Source organism: Staurois parvus, unplaced genomic scaffold, assembly GCF_062004578.1.
Source record: "Staurois parvus isolate SC_StPar_1 unplaced genomic scaffold, SC_StPar_1.0 ptg000530l, whole genome shotgun sequence".
Lineage (NCBI taxonomy): Eukaryota > Metazoa > Chordata > Amphibia > Anura > Ranidae > Staurois > Staurois parvus.
The window spans coordinates 10,056,702-10,076,206 of NW_028318326.1; the positions used below are offsets into that span (position 1 = coordinate 10,056,702).

General features: G+C 41.5%; 1 protein-coding gene across 3 annotated transcripts in view; it reads right to left on the bottom strand.

Moving 5' to 3' along the window:
• ITGA6 (integrin subunit alpha 6) overlaps nt 1-19,505 on the bottom strand; it is a 115,067-nt gene that overhangs the window by 35,143 nt on the left and 60,419 nt on the right. For 2 of the 3 annotated variants that reach the window (XM_089690504.1, XM_089690505.1), the window contains exons 6-11: nt 16,163-16,376; nt 10,653-10,849; nt 9,246-9,337; nt 7,899-8,026; nt 7,710-7,811; nt 3,834-3,895 (exon numbers count right to left, since the gene is read on the bottom strand). In XM_089690504.1, the coding sequence (XP_089546630.1) occupies nt 3,834-3,895; nt 7,710-7,811; nt 7,899-8,026; nt 9,246-9,337; nt 10,653-10,849; nt 16,163-16,376 (795 nt within the window). Of the gene's footprint in view, nt 1-3,833; nt 3,896-7,709; nt 7,812-7,898; nt 8,027-9,245; nt 9,338-10,652; nt 10,850-16,162; nt 16,377-17,923; nt 18,041-19,505 lie in introns of all 3 variants that reach the window. The other variant, XM_089690506.1, reaches the window with a different exon arrangement.

The window sequence follows — 19,505 nt, forward strand, 5'->3', positions numbered from 1 at the left end:
AAACAAGACTTACAGTCCTTGTCCAGGGAAAGGAAAAATTCTCCCTTAGTGGGGCTGCCCCTGTACCGTATATGTTAAATGCTTGTTTGTGTCTAGGGTACCACAAACTGCAGTTTCACTTACCTGATCCACCTTTGCCTTGGCACTCAGAGCTCTCCTACACTCCCCTATACTCCGGCAGTTTACTGTCCCTTGGTATCCTCATGTCCAATGCAGGACTATAGGCTCTGCATTAGATTTGATGACATTAGAGGACTCATGACCACTGGAGCATAGGGGAGAGGCTACTGGTGTTATAGTCTGGTGGGAGCCTGGAAGAGTAGGATCTGGCAAGTACAGTGCCTTGCAAAAGTATTTATACCCTTTGAGATTTTCCACATTTTGTCATGTTACAACCAAAAATGTAAATGTATTTTATTGGGATTTTATGTGATAGACCAACACAAAGTGGCACATAATTGTGAAGTAGAAAGGAAAATGATAAATGGTTTTCTAAATTTTTTACAAATAAATATCTGAAAAGTGTGGCGTGCATTTTTATTCAGCCCCCTTTACTCTGATTCCGCTAACTAAAATCTAGTGGCACCAATTGCCTTCAGAAGTCACCTAATTAGCAAATAAGTCCACCTGTGTGTAATTTAATCTCAGTATAAATACAGCTGTTTTGTGAAGCCCTCAGAGGTTTGTTAGAGTACATTAGTCAACAAACAGCATCCTGAAGGCCAAAAAACACACCAGATAGGTCATGGATAAAGTTGTGGATAGGTTTAAAGCAGTGTTAGGTTATAAAAAAGTATCCCAACCTTTGAACATCTCACAGAGCACTGTTCAATCCATCGTCCAAAAATGGAAAGAGTATGGCACAACTGCAAACCTACCAAGACATGTCCATCCATCTAAACTGATAGGGCAAGGAGAGCATTAATCATCATCATTAATCTGGAGTAGCTGCAGAGATCTACATCTCCATGGGAGAATCTGTCTACAGGACAACTATTAGTCGTGCACTCCACAAATCTGGCCTTTATGAAAGAGTGGCAAGAAGAAAGACATTGTTGAAAGAAAGCTATAAGAAGTCCCGTTTGCAGTTTGCATGAAGCCATGTGGGGGACACAGCCATTAGCTGGGGGCAGCACAATGGCTAAATGGTTAGCACTTCCGCCTGGCAGCACTAGAGTCGTTGGTTCGAATCCCTGCCACGGCACCACCTGCCTGGAGTTTGCATGTTCTCCCTGTGCTTGTGTGGGTTTCCTCTGGGTTTCCTCCCACACTCCAAAGACATGCTGGTAGGTTAATTGGATCCTGTCTAAATTGGCCCTAATATGTGTATGTATGAATGTGAGTTAGGGACCTTAGATTGTACACCCCTTGAGGGTTAGGGACTGATGTGAATGTACAATATATACAGTCATGGCCGAAATTGTTGGCACCCTTGATATTTCTCCAGGAAATCATGTATTTCTCACGAAACGTATTGCATTAACACATGTTTTGCTATACACATGTTTATTCCCTTTGTGTGTATTGGGACAAAACAAAAAAAGGGAGGAAAGAAAGCAAATTCGACATAATGTCACACAAACCTCCAAAAATGGGCTGGACAAAAGTATTGGCACCCTTTCACAACTGCGGATAAATAAGAATGTTACAAGCATGTGATGCTCCTGTAAACTCACCTGGGGCAAGTAACAGGTGTGGGCAATATAGAAATCACACCTGAAAGCAGATAAAAAGGAGAGACGTTCACTTAACCTTTGCATTGTGTGTCTGTCTGTGCCACACTAAGCATGGACAACAGAAAGAGGAGACGAGAACTGTCTGAGGACCTGAGAACCAAAATTGTGGCAAAATATCAACAATCTCAAGGTTACAAGTCCATCTCCAGAGAACTAGATTTGCCTTTGTCCACAGTGCGCAACATTATCAAGAAGTTTGCAACCCATGGCACTGTAGCTAATCTCCCTGGTCGTGGACGGATGAGGAAAATTGATGAAAGATTGCAACGCAGAATAGTCCGGATGGTGGATAAGCAGCCCCAAACATGTTCCAAAGACATTCAAGCTGTCCTGCAGGCTCAGGGAGCATCAGTGTCAGCGCGAACTATCCGTCGACATTTAAATGAAATGAAACGCTATGGCAGGAGACCCAGGAGGACCCCACTGCTGACACAGAGACATAAAAAAGCAAGACTACAGTTTGCCAAAATGTACTTGAGTAAGCCAAAAGCCTTCTGGGAAAACGTCTTGTGGACAGATGAGACCAAGATAGAGCTTTTCGGTAAAGCACATCATTCTACTGTTTACCGAAAACGGAATGAGGCCTACAAAGAACAAAACACAGTACCTACGGTAAAATATGGTGGAGGTTCAATGATGTTTTGGGGTTGTTTTGCTGCCTCTGGCACTGGGTGCCTTGACTGTGTGCAAGGCATCATGAAATCTGAGGATTACCAAAGGATTTTGGGTCGCACTGTAGGGCCCAGTGTCAGAAAGCTGGGTTTGCGTCCAAGATCCTGGGTCTTCCAGCAGGACAATGACCCCAAACATACGTCAAAAAGCACTCAGAAATGGATGGCAAAGAAGCGCTGGAGAGTTCTGAAGTGGCCAGCAATGAGCCCAGATCTAAATCCCATTGAACACCTGTGGAGAGATCTTAAAATTGCTGTTGGGAAAAGGTGTCCTTCCAATAAGAGAGACCTGGAGCTGTTTGCAAAGGAAGAGTGGTCCAAAATTCCGGGTGAGAGGTGTCAGAAGCTTATTGATGGTTATAGGAAGCGACTGATTTCAGTTATGTTTTCCAAAGGGTGTGCAACCAAATATTAAGTTAAGGGTGCCAATACTTTTGTCCAGCCCATTTTTGGGGTTTTGTGTGACATTATGTCATATTTGCTTTTCTGCCTCTGTTTTATATTTGTTCCAATACATACAAAGGGAATAAACATGTGTATAGCAAAACATGTGTTAATGCAATACCTTTTTTGTGTGAAATACTTGATTTTCAGGAAAAATATCAAGGGTGCCAACAATTTCGGCCATGACTGTATGTGTAAAGCGCTGCGTAAATTGACAGCGCTATATAAGTACCTGAAATAAATAAAATATATAAATTAGCTCCAGCTGCTGTCAATCACAGCCAGTGAGCCAATCAGGAGAGGGAGGGGCAGGAATGGAGTTGCTTTGTAGTGGGGGCACCCAACTGGAGGGAGAACAGAACAGGTAGGCATGACATGTTTGTTATTTAAAACAAAAACAAAAAAAACAAGAATTTAGTATCACTTTAATTTCTGCAGCACATTTTTTTTAAATGGAGGCCATACTTCTACCTATATATACATATAACATTTAATACATGATAAAAGGATTTCCAAAGCATCATGGGTTGTCTATAGAGGCAGTATACTGTTTCTCAGTGAAATCTCCAATGGATGAGTCCAAAGGAATGAGGTGGTCACTCCTTAGATTATTGTGTTTGTGACTTTCAGATTCAGCTACTGAGCGAAAGAATATTTAAAAAATGAAAATATATACATAACATCCACACAGTCCCACTGAAAACCCCAAAAGACATGGAAAGAAAGAAAGGAGGAATTTATTAAAGCTGAAGCAGACTGAATCTGGAGCAGCTGTGCATAATAATCAATCAGCTTCTAACTTCAGCTTCTTCAGTTAAACTTTGAAAATGAAAGATAGAAGCTGAATAGTCGCCATGCAGCACTGCTGAAAATTCTAACTGCTCCATCCTTAGTAAGTTCCCCATCCTTGTTGTTTCAGTGATACTGACAAATTATACTACCTATAGCTGTAAAACTAATTACATAAATGAGATGCACTTACTTAGAACTGGATTGTAATTACGGGGGATAGCAGTATATGACAAACAGACGTCAACTGTCAAACTGAACAATAAAAAAAAAAACATTAATTAGAAAGGTTTGCATATTTGGCTGTATTTAGCTGAAGCTGAACTCCAGGCTGATATAAAATACACAAATTAATACAGCTTTGTATTCTTTGATACATCATTACGTTTTTTTGTTTGTTTGTTATTTTAATGCAAGCAATGTAAGTATCTGGACCTCAGGTTCTTGCAGTCCACTGTACAGCAGAGCTTGAGGGAAAGGAAGGCACCACAAGGTGTGCTGCAGTACAAGATGTATACAGATAGGAAGTGTTAAAAGAATGACAGAGAGATAATCTAATCAGTTTGCTGTTTCTCCTTTACTGTCCAGTCACAGGGTGAGGGTGGGGTGTGAAAGTGAAAGTGAAACTTCAGCAGAGAAAGTTCCCTCCCATGCTAGACAAGACTGCACTGTAGAGCGATAGAACTGGATATAACTACAAATCTCAGCTCTCATATACAGTATATTGCCAAATGTATTGGGTCGTCTGCCTTTAAACGCACATGAAATTTAATGGCATCCCAGTCTTAGTCCGTAGGGTTCAATATCGAGTTGGCCCACCCTTTGCAGCTATAACAGCTTCAGCTCCTCTGGGAAGGCTGTCCACAAGGTTTAGCAGGGTGTCTATGGGAATGTTTGACCATTCTTCCAGAAGCGCATTTGTGAGGACAACCCCCAAAAAACAACCCCACACCATAATCCCCCCTCCACCGAACTTTTCACTTGGCACAATGCAGTCAGGCAAGTATCATTCTCCTGGCAACAGCCAAACCCAGACACGTCCATTGGATTGCCAGACACTGATGTTGGCCAAGAAGGTCTGGCTCACAGTCTCTGCTCTAATTCATCCCAAAGGTGTTCTATCAGGTTGAGGTCAGGACTCTGCAGGCCAGTCAAGTTCCTCCACCCCAAACTTGCTCATCCATGTCTTTATGGACCTTGCTTTGTGCATTGGTTTGCAGTCATGTTGGAACAGGAAGGGGCCTTTCCCTAAATGTTCCCACAAAGTTGGGAGCATGAAATTGTCCAAAATGTCTTGGTATGCTGATGCCTTAAGAGTTCCCTTCACTAGAACCAAGGGATCAAGCCCAACCCCTGAAAATCAACACCACACCATAATCCCCCCTCCACCAAACTTTACACTTGGAACAATGCAGTCAGGCAAGTACCGTTCTCCTGGAGACCGCCAAACCCAGAAACATCCATCGGCTTGCCAGACAGAGGAGCACGATTTGCCACTCCAGAGAACATGTCTCCACTGCTCTAGAGTCCAGTGGCAGCGTGCTTTACACCACTGCATATGACGCTTTGCATTGCACTTGGTGATGTAAGGCTTGGATGCAGCTGCTTGGCCATGGAAACCCATTCCATGAAGCTTTCTATGCACTGCTGTTGTGCTAATCTGAAGGCCACAAGAAGTTTGCAGGTCTTTAGCTATTGACTCTGCAGATAGTGGGTGACTTCTGCGCACTGTGTGCTTCAGCATGTACTGACCCGCTCTGTTATTTTACGTGACTTACCACTTTGTGGCTGAGTTGTTGTTCCCAGTTGCTTCTACATTAGTATAATACCACTAACACTTGACCGTGGAATATTTAGTAGCAAGGAAATGTCACGGATGGACTTATTGCACAGGTGGCAAACTATCACAGTAGCACGCCTGAAGTCACTGAGCTCCTGAGAGCGACCCATTCTTTCACAAATGTTTGTAGAAGCAGTCTGCATGCCTATGTGCTTGATTTTATACACCTGTGACCATGGAGGTGATTGAAACACCTGAATCCAATGATTTGGACGGATGTCCCAATACTTTTGGCAATATAGTGTATATGCAAATTCTAACAGAACCACAGCACTCAATTTTTTTATTTTTTTCGCCGAAGATTTACCCTTTTTTTCACATTAGAAAAATGTGTAAGCCTTGAGTAAATGTTGTATGGATCTTGGGTGAAAACAATATTGAATAATAGACCTCTTAGTTTCCTAAAACATTGCATATCATAAACAATTTTCTCTTTTAAAATACTTGTTTCTCCCTTTTTTTTTCATTGTTTGTTTGCATGTCGGTGCTGTAGATCTCCTGCAGCCTCTATGCAGTTGCTTTCAGTCTACATTTACTCCATCAGTGACTGTATTGGATGTTTAAGGATTGGTTGGCTGACGATGACAACAATGGACCTTGCCTGTGCAATTTGTGTTAAAACAGCTAGTAGACTATCCAAAACCTGTTTTACAAGGCTACAGGCATGGTTGGGGAACCGGGCAAAGCCCCGCCACTCTATAACAGGAAGATCCTGAACAAGGACCTTTCGAAATTAAATTATCATATTCAAGCTTACATTTTGGCCTCAGAGACTCCGCTCTCTCCTGGCTCTCTTCCTATCTATCTCAACGCTCCTTCAGTGTTACCTATAACGCTGTTATCTCTCCCTCACTCCCCCTCTCTGTTGGGGTCCCCCAAGGCTCTGTCCTCGGGCCCCTTCTCTTCTCCATCTACACCTCCTCCCTTGGCCAAATGATACACTCCCATGGCTTCAACTACCATCTCTATGCCGATGACACTCAAATCTATCTCTCTACCCCTCGCCTCACTCCTTCAGTCTCCGCCCAAATCACTAGCCATCTGAACGACATATCAGACTGGATGTCACTCCACTTCCTCAAATTAAACCTTGCCAAAACCGAGCTCCTAGTTTTCCCCCCAGCCCGCGCCCCCCCCCCGACCTCTCCATCACGACCAACAACGCCACCATCAGCCCCACCACGCAAGCCAGGGTACTAGGTGTCATTCTAGACTCCAATCTGTCTTTCCAGCCCCAGATCCAATTGCTGACAAATTCATGCAGACTCCACCTCCACAACATCTTCAAAATACGCACGTTCTTAACTCCAGAAACTACTAAGCAACTCAATCACTCCCTTATCATCTCCTGACTTGACTATTGCAACTCCCTCCTCACCGGCTTACCCCAACACAGGCTATCCCCGCTTCAGTCTATCCTGAATTCTGCGGCCAGACTCATCCACCTTACCAGCCGCTCCGTAATTGCCACCCCCTTCTGCCAATGCCTCCACTGGCTTCCGATTGCCCAACGCATAAAATTCAAAATATTAACATTAACGTTAAAAGCTGTTCATAACACTGCCCCTAACTACATCACCGACCTGATATCCATCTACCACCCAAAACGCACTCTCCGCTCCTTACAAGACCTCCTTCTCTCGAGTTCCCTGGTCTCCTCCTCCCATGCCCATCTCCAGGACTTCTCCACGGCTTCCCTCATCCTCTGGAACTCACTACTCCAATCCATCAGACTGTCACCTTCCCTCCTCACCTTCAGGCGCACCCTGAAAACCCATCTCTTCAGAGAAGCCTACCCTGCCCTCACCTAATTTGCTGATCTCCTCCGCTCTTCCCACCACTCCATCCCCCACAGCTATTTCCTCCTGTACCACTATCCCCTCCCTCCTAGATTGTAAGCTCCAAGGAGCAGGGCCCTCGCACCCCTCGTGTATTGTATTGTATTGTTACTGTACTGTCTTGTGTACTGTCTCCCATTATAATGTACATTACTGAGCAAACCGTTGGCACTATATAAATACTGTATAATAATAAAATGAGATTTTAGCAATTAGGTTCTTTGAATTGTCACAGGAGAAAGTGTTCTTGTTTTGCCTGGCAACCTTTCAGTTTCATCCCATCATTCACCCCATGCAAAATGGAAGAAAGGGAAAATATGACTGGCTGGGAATGAGTCCTGTGTACTGTATATGTTGTTGTTCTCATTTGTGATTCTGAGGTGCTCCCTACCAGATTTTGCTTGGTGCAGCACAGTTCACATCTTTCTTATTGAAGTCAATTTTCTCTGGTGTCACTTTAATTGTCTTCTTGATGCTGACAACCGGGCGTGCCCTTTAGTTAAAAAAGAAAATAATTAGGCATAAAGTTATGGGGCTTTCATAACAGTATAGATTAGTGGAAACCATATTATTATCTTACCTGAAAACATTTATAGAATCTGATAAAGATCCAATTGCTATGTCTGGGTATAAATTTTTGTCTAGATCCATGTTTCCAGCAATAGAGTAACCAAACGTCGGAGTTTTTGTGCTCTTCCCATCAATAATCTTCAAAAAAAAGAAAAAACACACAAAGCATTAGACTGTAATAGGTGTTACATAGGATTAAAGGCTTTGACTTCACCAGAAGATACATCTGTGGAGTTGAGAATGTATTCATAGGTAAATATACATGTTACATACACCTTTCTACAACATGAACCTGGAAATATCAATATGTTGGATAGGAATCCGTACGGTCTTTGTATATCTCTTTCCTCTCGTATGGTAAATGGGGGAAAGGGATAAAACTTAATTTGCATGTTAAAGGTTGTCTGTGTCTCACTGAACTCCTCAACTCTCCCCATTCCTATATTTTTCATATATTGTTAGCTGCACGAGAGTGACAATGCTGCTCTGTGTTTAGGAGCAGTGCAGTATCATTGCCGCACTGTCACCAGAAGCTGCATTAGTGGGACTTTCAGGGGAAACGTGAGTACAGATACACATAAAATAAAGTACTGCAGTTTGTTCTACTTTAAAGACAAACTTTCCCTTTAAGTGAACCTGCTGGTTTGCCCTGCATGTTCAGAGTCGGTACTTCAACTGGCAACAAGGGCAATTCCTTTAAAAAGTTAGATGTCTGCTTTTTCAGATGCGTTGGCTGCATGACTTCTGGGAATTACCCCACTTTTTTTGTACAAATCATGAGGTAATAGTGTATATTTCAGCTGGAGCCTATGGAAACTAGCTTACTTGGCTAGGATTAAAGTGGTATTCAAGGCAATATTTTTTTTAAACAACAAACATGTCATACTTACCTGCTCTGTGCAATGGTTTTTCACAGAGCAGCCCTGATCTTCCTCTTCTGGGATCCCCGCTCCTGGCCTCTCTCTCCTGCCAATTGCCTCTACAGAAGGCAACTTGCTATGGGGGCACCCAAGCAGGCTTGCTCCCGAGCTGCTGCTCTGCATGTCCATTCACATGCAGAGCCCCTCTCTGTCCTAATTGGCTCACTGGCTGTGAATGACAGCAGTGGGAGGACTCCCACTGCTGTCTCAGACAATGAGAAGGGAGAGGCTCTCATGCACATTGTTGGATCAAGATGGGGCTCAGGTAAGTATTAGGAGGGGCAGGGGGGGGCTGCTGCACACAAAATGTTTTTTACCTTCATGCATAGATTGCAAAAAACCTTGAGGCTTTACAACCACTTTACAGTTAGAATAAGGTTAGTTACAAATAAAGTAAAAAAAAAAAAACATTCCAAATGAAAATTGACAAAAATTACCTGTGCAGGTTTCTCTATTATTCCAGTTTTGGAACCATGATAAATATAGACTTTTCCAAAACCTTCATCATACGGCGCTCCGACAGCAATATCTAAGAGGAATTATAATGGTGTTTTAGTATACTAAAAAAATGTTTTTAAAATATTTGAACCTGATCTTGTACAGAAAAGTTTCATAATGCTGAAATTTGTCACCTGATGCAAAAAATTCTATAACACAGCAAAATGTCTTCATTTGATGAAACTGTATAGTGAACTTGCATATTTTTATTTTGGTCAGGAATAACAAAAATCAATATATTTCTTCAGGTCAAGTAGGTGAAATATTGGATATGAATGTGTTATATTTTTCATTTCCAGGCAGTAGATGAAGCTCACAGCTCACACTCCTGCGTGATACTCTTTTACTAAGGTCTCATGCACACAGGGCATTTTTGCAGCTGCTTCTAGGAGCATCAGGCGTTTTTTTTTCCTGCCTCTAAACTTCTGTGCATGATAGCCAGGGGAGTTGATTTACTAAAGACAAATAGGCTGTGCACTGCAAGGGAACTCCAAGTGCCCTGAAAGTGCAGTTGCTCTAGATCTGAGGGGAATATTCAAGGAAAATAAAAAAAACAACATTTTTGCTTGCACATGATCAGATGAAAGAAATCAGCAGAGCTTTGCCTCATTTCAGAGCTTTCCCTCGGATCTAAAGCAATTGCACTTGCAGTTCACAGTGTATTTACCTTTAGTAAATCAACCCATGTGTCCATGCACACATACTGTAGGCTTTTAGCAGCATTTACTGGCAGGAGAGATAAGAGGCAGGAAAAAAATCCACTGCCATTGCATCCAGGAGCAGCAGAGTTTTGGCAGAAAAAACAATTAAAACGCGTTAATGCGTGCAAACACATGCAAATGCACATTACCTAGGCGCATTTAACACTTGATTGTTAGTTGATTTCAATGGTCAGAATAAATTATTTATTCTGTCCAATGAAATTAATTAACGACTCAAAGCTTGACACCTGTAAATGTACCCTAACTCCTGTAAAAGCGTTAGATACGTTTACAAGTGTCAAGGGTTTGTTTTTCCAAAATGCTTTTGCCAGGAGGAAGGCCTCAAGACAATGTCCAGAGTGCATGAGCCCTAAAAGTTACAATTTCTCTTTTAGACATTTTCATGTTATTCAGCTTTTTAGGAACTAGCACCACTACAAATACAGGGTTAGCAGGAATATTCCAGCCTTGGAAAATGGACCCAAGGTGTCTGGTGACAGCATGCACGTTCATAATACAACAACCTAAGAGCCAGTCCAGATGACCATGAGTGGCTGTTCTAGTGTTTTATATTTTTCCTTTTAACTGACTGCAAGTACTGCATGTATTCATTGAATATAACCAGATTATACCATATTTTCTTACCAGGGTAGCCATCTTGATTAACATCTCCAATATTTTTCACAGAAATGCCAAACATGGAGTCCTTGGTTCCAATAATTCGTTTTGGCTGAACATTTTCCCATTTGCCAGCTTCATTCATATACACATAGATCGCACCTCCGATTTCTTTGTCAGCCTTATCAAAATATTGAGGGGCCCCAACAACAATATCCTGCCAACTATGGGAAAATCACACATTGGTCATCATAACAAATGAAAGTCTGTGACTCAAAGATTTCTTATACAGTGGCAAAAAAGAATTATTTGATCCCCTGCAGACTTTGTACGTTTGCCCACTTACAAAGCAATGTAAGCCAAGGCAACAAAGGAGTGGCTCAAGAAGAAGCACATTAAGGTCATGGAGTGGCCTAGCCAGTCTCCAGACCTTAATTTTATAGACAATTTATGGATGGAGCTGAAACTTCAAGTTGCCAAGTGACAGCCAAGAAACCTTAAGGATTTAGAGAAGATCTGTAAAGAAGAGTGTACCGAAATCCCTCCTGAGATGTGTGCAAACCTGGTAACCAACTACAAGAAACATATTACCTCTGTGCTTGCCAACAAGGGTTTCTCCACCAAGTACCAAGTCATGTGTTTCTTGGGGATCAAATTTACATAAAGTCTTAGAAATCTTTCAATAAAGTCTTCATGTTATATAGGTTGAATACCATGTCACAGATATATTATCATTGTAAAAAAAACATATCCCACACTCATTTTTATTCCAATTTTTCCCGAAAATACGGCTTTGAAAAAAAGAAAGTTTTTTTCCCAATATTGCCAGTTTTTTCCAAGCCTTTCCATCTCTAGTTGTCCCTCTTTTTGGTCTGATGTATACATTCCTCTACAAAATTCAAAAAATACAACCAAAGTGTTATGCCGCACTTTTTATCCAACCTCTAAATTACTGCATTTGTTATATTTGAAGGCTAATATAAAGGAACAATAAGGGTCAGAAAAAGCACTTATGTGGTTTAGCCAATCATCGTCTGCAAGCAACCGAGGTTGTGTCATTTGCCTACATACTACATACTAGAAGGTGTCTCTCTTTATCATTTCAGAAAATTGAGATGTATGCTGAAATGTAGCTAGAAGCAAGTGTGTATAAAGGTTCAGTCCACACTCGGTCAACAATCAACAAAGAATGCAATCCACAAGAACTGAAATCCATTTCAGTTTCCTCATGGGATGAAGCCAGGATGCCGAAACCTGAGTTGGGATATCTGTTAAATAAGGTTTCATACATACTTATGAGGTTCTAATAAATGTTCAGAAGTCAAAGTGTAGCTCAGTCTGCACAATTGTGCTTTTTCATCTATTCTAAGTGTTCTGCATACAAGCTTTTTGGAGGCACCAGAGTAAGAGCAAAAAAGTAAAGAGAATGCTGAGTTTGGGATCAGTTCAGATAAAATTATACACATAACACAACCACGCGGGTAATCTTGGACCCACAAAAAGTATGTATGGTTATACAGTGGAGGTTGTTGCTGATGCAAATATATTTTTTACCGCTGGAGTGGTTATAAATATATTTTTATCAATACCCAGTTACAATAGTTAGTTAAAAGGTTTTATGACCTGTTTAACAAGATTTTGTTTACTTCCTATTTTCAACCTTCCTTCACACTTAAAGAAAAAGATTTGGTTGGAGTAGTTAATATATTAGCTGTGTAGACTGGAGAATAAAAAGACTCCAAGCTAAATAAGCTCTAATGTAGCATTTTTCATTTCACGTACATGGCAGTGGAATGAGCGTCTGACTCACAGGAAGGATGTGAGGTCCAGGCCAGCAGGTTACAATATTAGCAGATCTGCGGCACATGGAGGGTCTCTATAATATTCTGTTGGCTCTCTAATCTGCTGTTAACGTCATAGAGTGGCACATTACTGCTAGTGAAAGCAGACTCCCCGTAGTTCGGTAACAGTGGCTGGATTTTAATTACCTACATTATAAATAGAAAACAAATGCAGGAGTTCCACTAGAGGAAATCCCTTTGTGCAGGTTTGATCAACATGCCAAAATTCATGAAGCTACAAAACAAAGCCATTTTGAAGTTTGGAAGGGGGAGGCTATTGGGTCTTTAGAAAATTACAGATGATAAGGCATTCCAAACTGGAGTCAAACTGAAATACATATATGTTTACCAGCGTAACTGCTATTGAATTTGTAATTCTGAACAGCCAGACTTGTGGTTCACTGACATTTCACACTGCACAGCCAGACAGGCTGGCAGACAGAGAACCTGATTCATCTTCCTGGATCTACAATGGGCTTCCTTTACTTCTCCAACTAAAACCTCTACAGTGGAAAGTGGATCTGTAGCCACACTTCTGTCCACTGAGCAGGGAGCTGACCCAGTAAGCAATAATGCGCCATCCATTGAGGGCTTGAATTTTGGTAGACTCCTGCTGAACTGAGCAAAATCCAAGCAATGGGTGGCCCTGCAAGCACCACCCAACTTGACAAAAGTTGTAAAACTCAACTGAACTGGGTGGAAAATTATCATATGCAGTTACTGGAGATCCTTCCATCAATGCTGTTTAGCGTACATAAGAAAATCGAGTGATTTTCTTTCTGTCTTGCGGACTAAATGGCTGAAATTTGAACCATTTGTGCCCAACCTTAACCAGAAAACAGAAAGAGATCTTACTGGCTAAAGGAATCACTGCTCTAGGTAACTGTGCCTCTCCCACAGTTTCACACACCACTTGCTGCTTCACAAAGGTTCCAACCTAGTTCATCAACTGCACATACGGGTACATAAAGAATGCTTGGAATGGCCACACTCCTTGCTCCACCTTTATTACTTATTTAATCAAAATAAACAAGAACAACATAGTGGGGGGGAAAGAAAAGGGTCAGTGCATTTCGAGTTCCCCTTAACACTTAATCATGACCACCTGATTAAGATGATCTTATTGACAACACAGCATTAAAACTGGGAAACAGGACAAACCGCTGTCACTCTAAACCAGGAAGTGCCTAAACAAGGACCTTTATAGCAGTCACCAGGTATCAATTTAATGGATTTAAAAATATTGAAATTGCATTTGAAATTAAGTCAACACGTTGAAGCCTATAAGAGATTTCAGTGCATAGGTTTACATATAGTTTTACATTAAGGTGGTTGTAAAGGCACGTTTGTATCACCCCTTCAACCCCCTTATAATTACTTCCAGCGCTGTGCCATTCTCTAGTGGCTCTCTCCTCTCTCTCCCTGCATTCATAGGACAGAGGCAGCAGCGGGAGCCATTGGCTCCTGCTGCTGTCAATCAAATCCAGTGAGGAGGAAATGGGGATGAGCCGCTCTGTGTGTTTCAATGGACACACACAGCCCAGCTCAGGAGCGAGCCCGCAACTGCGCCCACATAGAAATCAGCTTTCTATGGTAGCACATCGAGAAGATACCCTAAATTCTTCTGCTAGTGACACCAGACCCAGACCAGACAGTGAACAGAACTCTTTCTAGTGGGGACATAGAGGGTAGTAAGAACTGAAGGTGTTTCAAGGGTTTTTCTACTTTATCCAACATTAAAAGAAAAGTTAAAAGTTGGTAAAGCTGAAGTTTATCTAAAAAAAAAACAAAAAAACTGTGCAGGCAGCTGGATCCTGCATCTTCTGTGCAGGGATGCCCCATCCTCTTCCTTGTTCTGTATAGGGTGAGTCTCGTCTGGAGCTTGTTCACTGCAGCTTCACAGAAGACTTACAGCTAGTCACCATCACAGTGGCAGAAGTTCAGGAGCAAGAAGAGGACTGGGAATCCCTGCACAAAGCATTTCGCCAGGATCCAGCTGCCTGCACAACTGTAGAGAAGCTATTCATTTTATTTGGGACAAACTTCAACTTTAAATGTCATAGTTCAATCCTATTTAAAAAATTAAAAGAATAAGGTGAATCCCCTTTAAAAAACAATGGGCGATTAGGGCAAATCCTCTGAAAATAATGGGCAATTAATTGGAAAATGAAGATCTAATTCTATAAATTACAGATAGATGAACGTGTAGTATAAAAAGGACTGCTATGGTAGATCAGCCCCTATGTGAATTTTATGCACTTTGCATTACATGAAGGACCCTTATCTCTGGCATTCTAGATAAAATATCCCATATCTTCAAGCCAAGAACAAGAAGTTCATTTTTAAAGATGAATATCTTATCTAGTTTTTAGAGTGTACTACAATGATATCCAAGCAAAAATGAAAACAAGGTTATGAAATAACAAGGTAGAACAGCCAAATCATGTAAAACAAATATACCCTGTTTGTAATAAGGGGCTTTCCTCAATTTATTTTGTAATCATGTTAACTGCATAATTTCTGTTGAAGTACATTTTATCTGTAGCGTTAGAAGTTGAATGGGAATAGGTTATCTTTAGTTTTCATAAACTAAGCAGGAACTTGCTAGGAAAAGGAAGCACTGAGCTGCTGATGAGAGATAAAATGGACATTGAAGTTCGAGAGTTGAGGACACAATTCTACTGAATGAGGCATTGAGACAAAGTTAACACCAGTTAAGAGAAGGGGTATAAAAGACAAAAGGAGTTCTGGACAATAAACAGTTTATCTTGAAGGAAAAATAAGAAACAGTGGCGGAAAAGGTGGGTATGTGGATATGGGGAGAGAACATATCTGTACAGAAGAGGTGAAAAAAAAAGGCTAAAGAGCCTGAAAAAACCCAAGAAGTCTTCGGAGATAAAGATAAGAGAGAAGGAATAAAGTTAAGCCAGTCATAGATGTATCAAATCCCTGCTGAACCGGCCAAAATTTTATGCATCTATGGGCAGGCTGGTTGTACTTAAGTTGATCCATCGATCAGATCTTCTTCATGCAATCACTGCCAGCAGGTATAGCTGCCAGCAGTGATCATTGTGTTCTGCTGGCAGAGAAGGCTCCCCGCGTTCCTCGCCTGCTGTATGAGAGATTGATTTGCATAATCTGTGGTCTGCTTTAGTCATACATGATTGTTTTCTCATTCTGCTTGGGGGATTAATGAGATGAAATTAATTAGTTCACACAAGCTCGCTAACAGCATAGATGGAGGAATCTCCACTGCTGGCTATTGTACTCAGGCAGGCAGCCAGCCCCCCCCCCCCCGGATGCCTGAATATAATGGCGCTGCCAATAAACAACTGCATCTAGTAGGATACAGTCCCTGTTCAGCCAATAATTTTCTACCCAACTCAGTCAATTTTAAAATTGACTTTTGTCAACCTGGGTGGTGCTTGCAAGGTCCTCCATAGCTCCAATTTTGGCTGTTTTAGTAGGATCTGACCGAAATTCATGCAGTCTGTGAGGGTGTTAGGGAAGTATAAGGCTGAAGAACTGAAAACAGACTTAGAAAAGCTGTTTCCAGGTTAAATATCATAAATAAGAGCAAGGTATACACTAACTGGGCCTTCAGCTTGGTGAACTTTGACTAGACTATAATAGTACAAAGGAATTTGAGAATACAACTCTTTTACTATTTAACAATAGCCACAAAATACATCTTACCTGTCACTGTTAAGGTCTATCACTGCCACATCATAACCAAAGGATGAGGCTAAGCCTTCCCCTTGAAATATGAACTCTGGAGATAGCATCCTTTCATTGGGAGGATATTTCTTTAGCAGCACAACTGCTCCACTGTGATTGGCTCGTGGAGCACCAGAAACAAAGGTCATTTCATTCTTGGAGGTTATTCCTTTACCACTGTCCAATGAAAACCCTGGGAAGAATCATAGAAACAAATAAAAAACAACATAATGATAGAATAACATACATGACAAAAATAACTAGGTAATACTTCATGTTTTGTGGACCATGAATCAAATGGAATCAAACAAATGAAAATTGTATTATGATATGACAAAATGGAAGATGATTCAACCATCTCACTTGCTCTTGGGTTTGCCTATGATATATTGCATTCTATATCCTACTAGGAATCCTATAAATTATTGAGACCAGGCCCCAGTAAGTTCTCCAAAAACCTTCCATGCCCCAATATTAAAAAACATTTCACACAGTAAATGTATGGGAATACAAATTATGTATTGAAATGCAGGTAGGCTATGGATGGAGCTGGGTGTTACTGTGGGGGATTGGGGTTCTTAAAGATGTTTGGGGACTTTGCAGCAAACGTGGTGGCCCTAGTGGGGATGAGGTTTCTGGAGGGAGCTGGGGGCAACTCTGGGGGATTGGGTCTCTCCAGGAGGCTGGGGGACTGTAGATCCCTGTGAGGACTGTGTCAACTGGGGTTACTATGTGGGGGCTGAAGGCTTTAAAGCAAGCTAGGGGGCACAGCAGTGGGCTGGATGGCATTGTAGGAGGTTGAGTTGCACTGTGAGCACTGAGGTCTCTCAGGGGGTCTAGGGTCACTGTGGGAATTTGTGGGGCACTGTGGGCCACTATGGGAGGGCGGGAGGCACTATGACAGCTGGAAGGCACTGTGGGAGGTTAGGGGATCTGCAGCTGGCTGGAGGCAGGAGAGAGGCAGGAGCTCCGTGGTTGAGAACCACTGCCATACCCTGCTATCAAGTATGTTTAACATTCCCATACCAAAACTTAAATTTTTATTAAAGGCAATAATATTTTAGAAGGTCATGTAATGTATTGCGTAAATCAGGGGTCTCCAAACTTTTTAAAGAAAGGGCTATTTTACTGCCCTACAAACTTTAGGGGAGCCAGATTGTGGCCAGTGGTAGTAGAAAATGCCATGGCATCAGTGGGAGTAAAGCATACCCTAGGCTTGGTGGTAAGTGGGAGGAACAGTGCCCCATCATTGGTGTCAGTGGGATAATTAGTTCCCCATTTCTAGTGTTAGTGGGAGGAACAGTGCCCCATTGCTGGTGTCAGTGGGAGGAACAGTGCCCCATCGCTGGTGTCAGTGGGAGAAACAATGCCCCATTTCTGGTGTCAGTGGGAGGAACAGTGCCCCGTCGTTGGGGACATTGGGAGGAATAGCGCTCAATCATTGGTGTCAGTGGGAGGAATTGCGCCCCTTCGTTTGTGTCAGTGGGAAGAATAATGCCCCATCGTTGGTATCATTGGAAGGAATAGTGCTTCATATCAGTGGAAGATAAAGTGCCCCAAAGGCCGGATAAAAGCAAACAAAGGGCCACATCTGGCCCATAGGCCGCAGTTTGGAGACCCCTGGTGTAGATTAAAATTTTGATTGGCTTTTAACTGTTATGACTTAGTGATATCAGTGACAGTAATGGGCTAGGTCATGAATGACGATGTTACCAAATTGTTTTGACTCCATCCACAAACCTAAGTAGCTATTAGTTGTTACATCTAAGATGTTGTCGCCCCTGCCTCGTGGGGGTTCAGATTTGTACAGAAACTGATCTGGATCAGTGCTGGACACTGTAGTCATGAACAAGAGACCTGGATGTTTTCATAACAGTAAGAAGACAGAAAAAGAGTGAGTTGAAGGTTAAAGAGCAAAGCACAGAGAAGACTTCTGTGTTTACAAAACAATACCCTGAAAACATTCATCCTTACCTTGTAACTTGGCCTGCCATTGTATGACTGCAACAAAATCATATTTACAAAATGATAGACAAAATGTAAGCTATGTAAGCTAAACTCCAGGCAGATATAAAAATACACATAATGCAGCTCTGTATTCACTGATACATCATTACATTCATTTATTTAACTACTTAAACTCTCAGGACTTTTGTGTAGTAGCAACCATGAGCATGTATCTGTTTTGTTCAGGTGGATCTCAGCTTTTTTCTCAGCATCCAAACGCACAAAAAGTAGGTTATATGGTTGTCAATGTGATAGTTCACACCAGTGCTTGCAGTTCCAGTGCGTTCCAGCTGCAGGAAAAAAGTAGAATAGGCTGCATTTTTCCTGCACAGAACTGTACTGGAATGCAGTAAAACGTATCAAAAAAATGCACCGGAACACACCAAAATGCATCAAAAATGCACTGGAATGCACATGTCACTATTGAAATTGAAGAAAAAGAGAGGGGGAAAAAATTAACTAGAACACATCAAAAACACACTGGAACGCGTCACAAATGCATCAAAAGCACACCAGAATGTGCCAAAAATGTGCATGCATCTGGACTGCATTTCTATGGTGTGAACCAGCCCTCAATGTAAAAGTCTGTATGGCCACCTGATTACCTTTACAGTGCTGGCGGGGTGCCTAATAGACCCCTGATTTCTTCATAAAGAGAAATCTGTCACCTGTCCAGTGCTATGATGTAGGAGGTTTGTGATAGCTATAAAGTTAAATAAAAAAAATAAAGTAAAAAAAGTAAAAAAAAAAAAAAAAAAAATTATAATAAAATGTATATTTTTATTTTTTTAAATTAAAAGCAACCCAGTCCTCCTGCACTCTCCCACAAATGTAAACACATACATAGGGCACGCATGTATATCTAAATAGCAATTGCGCCACATGTTATATTTAACTGCGAATGTTGGAGCGACAGCAATAATTCTAGGTCCATCATTTACGGTTAGCTCCAAACTGATAAACTACAAAAGCATTTAAAGTCCCAGTACCAGGTAATACAACTCCGATATGCATTGCTTCTGTGTATTTAGATGTTTGCCTGGAGTTCAGCTTTAACAAAAAGCTCTTCTAAAGTTTTCACACTTGATGAAACAAGCCTGCACTCATTTCTAACACCCAATCATGTGCTAAAGAACTAACACATTTAGAAACTCTGCACCTGATTGGATGTGTGAAGCAAAGGCAGATTCTGCTTTTGGTTGATTTGCTAATCGATCTTTCTTACTGGCATTCATGAGAACACCACAAGGTGTATAGAAGAACTACATGTGCCAGCATACCCTTGTAATGGGATCAACAGCTCAACATCTCATAA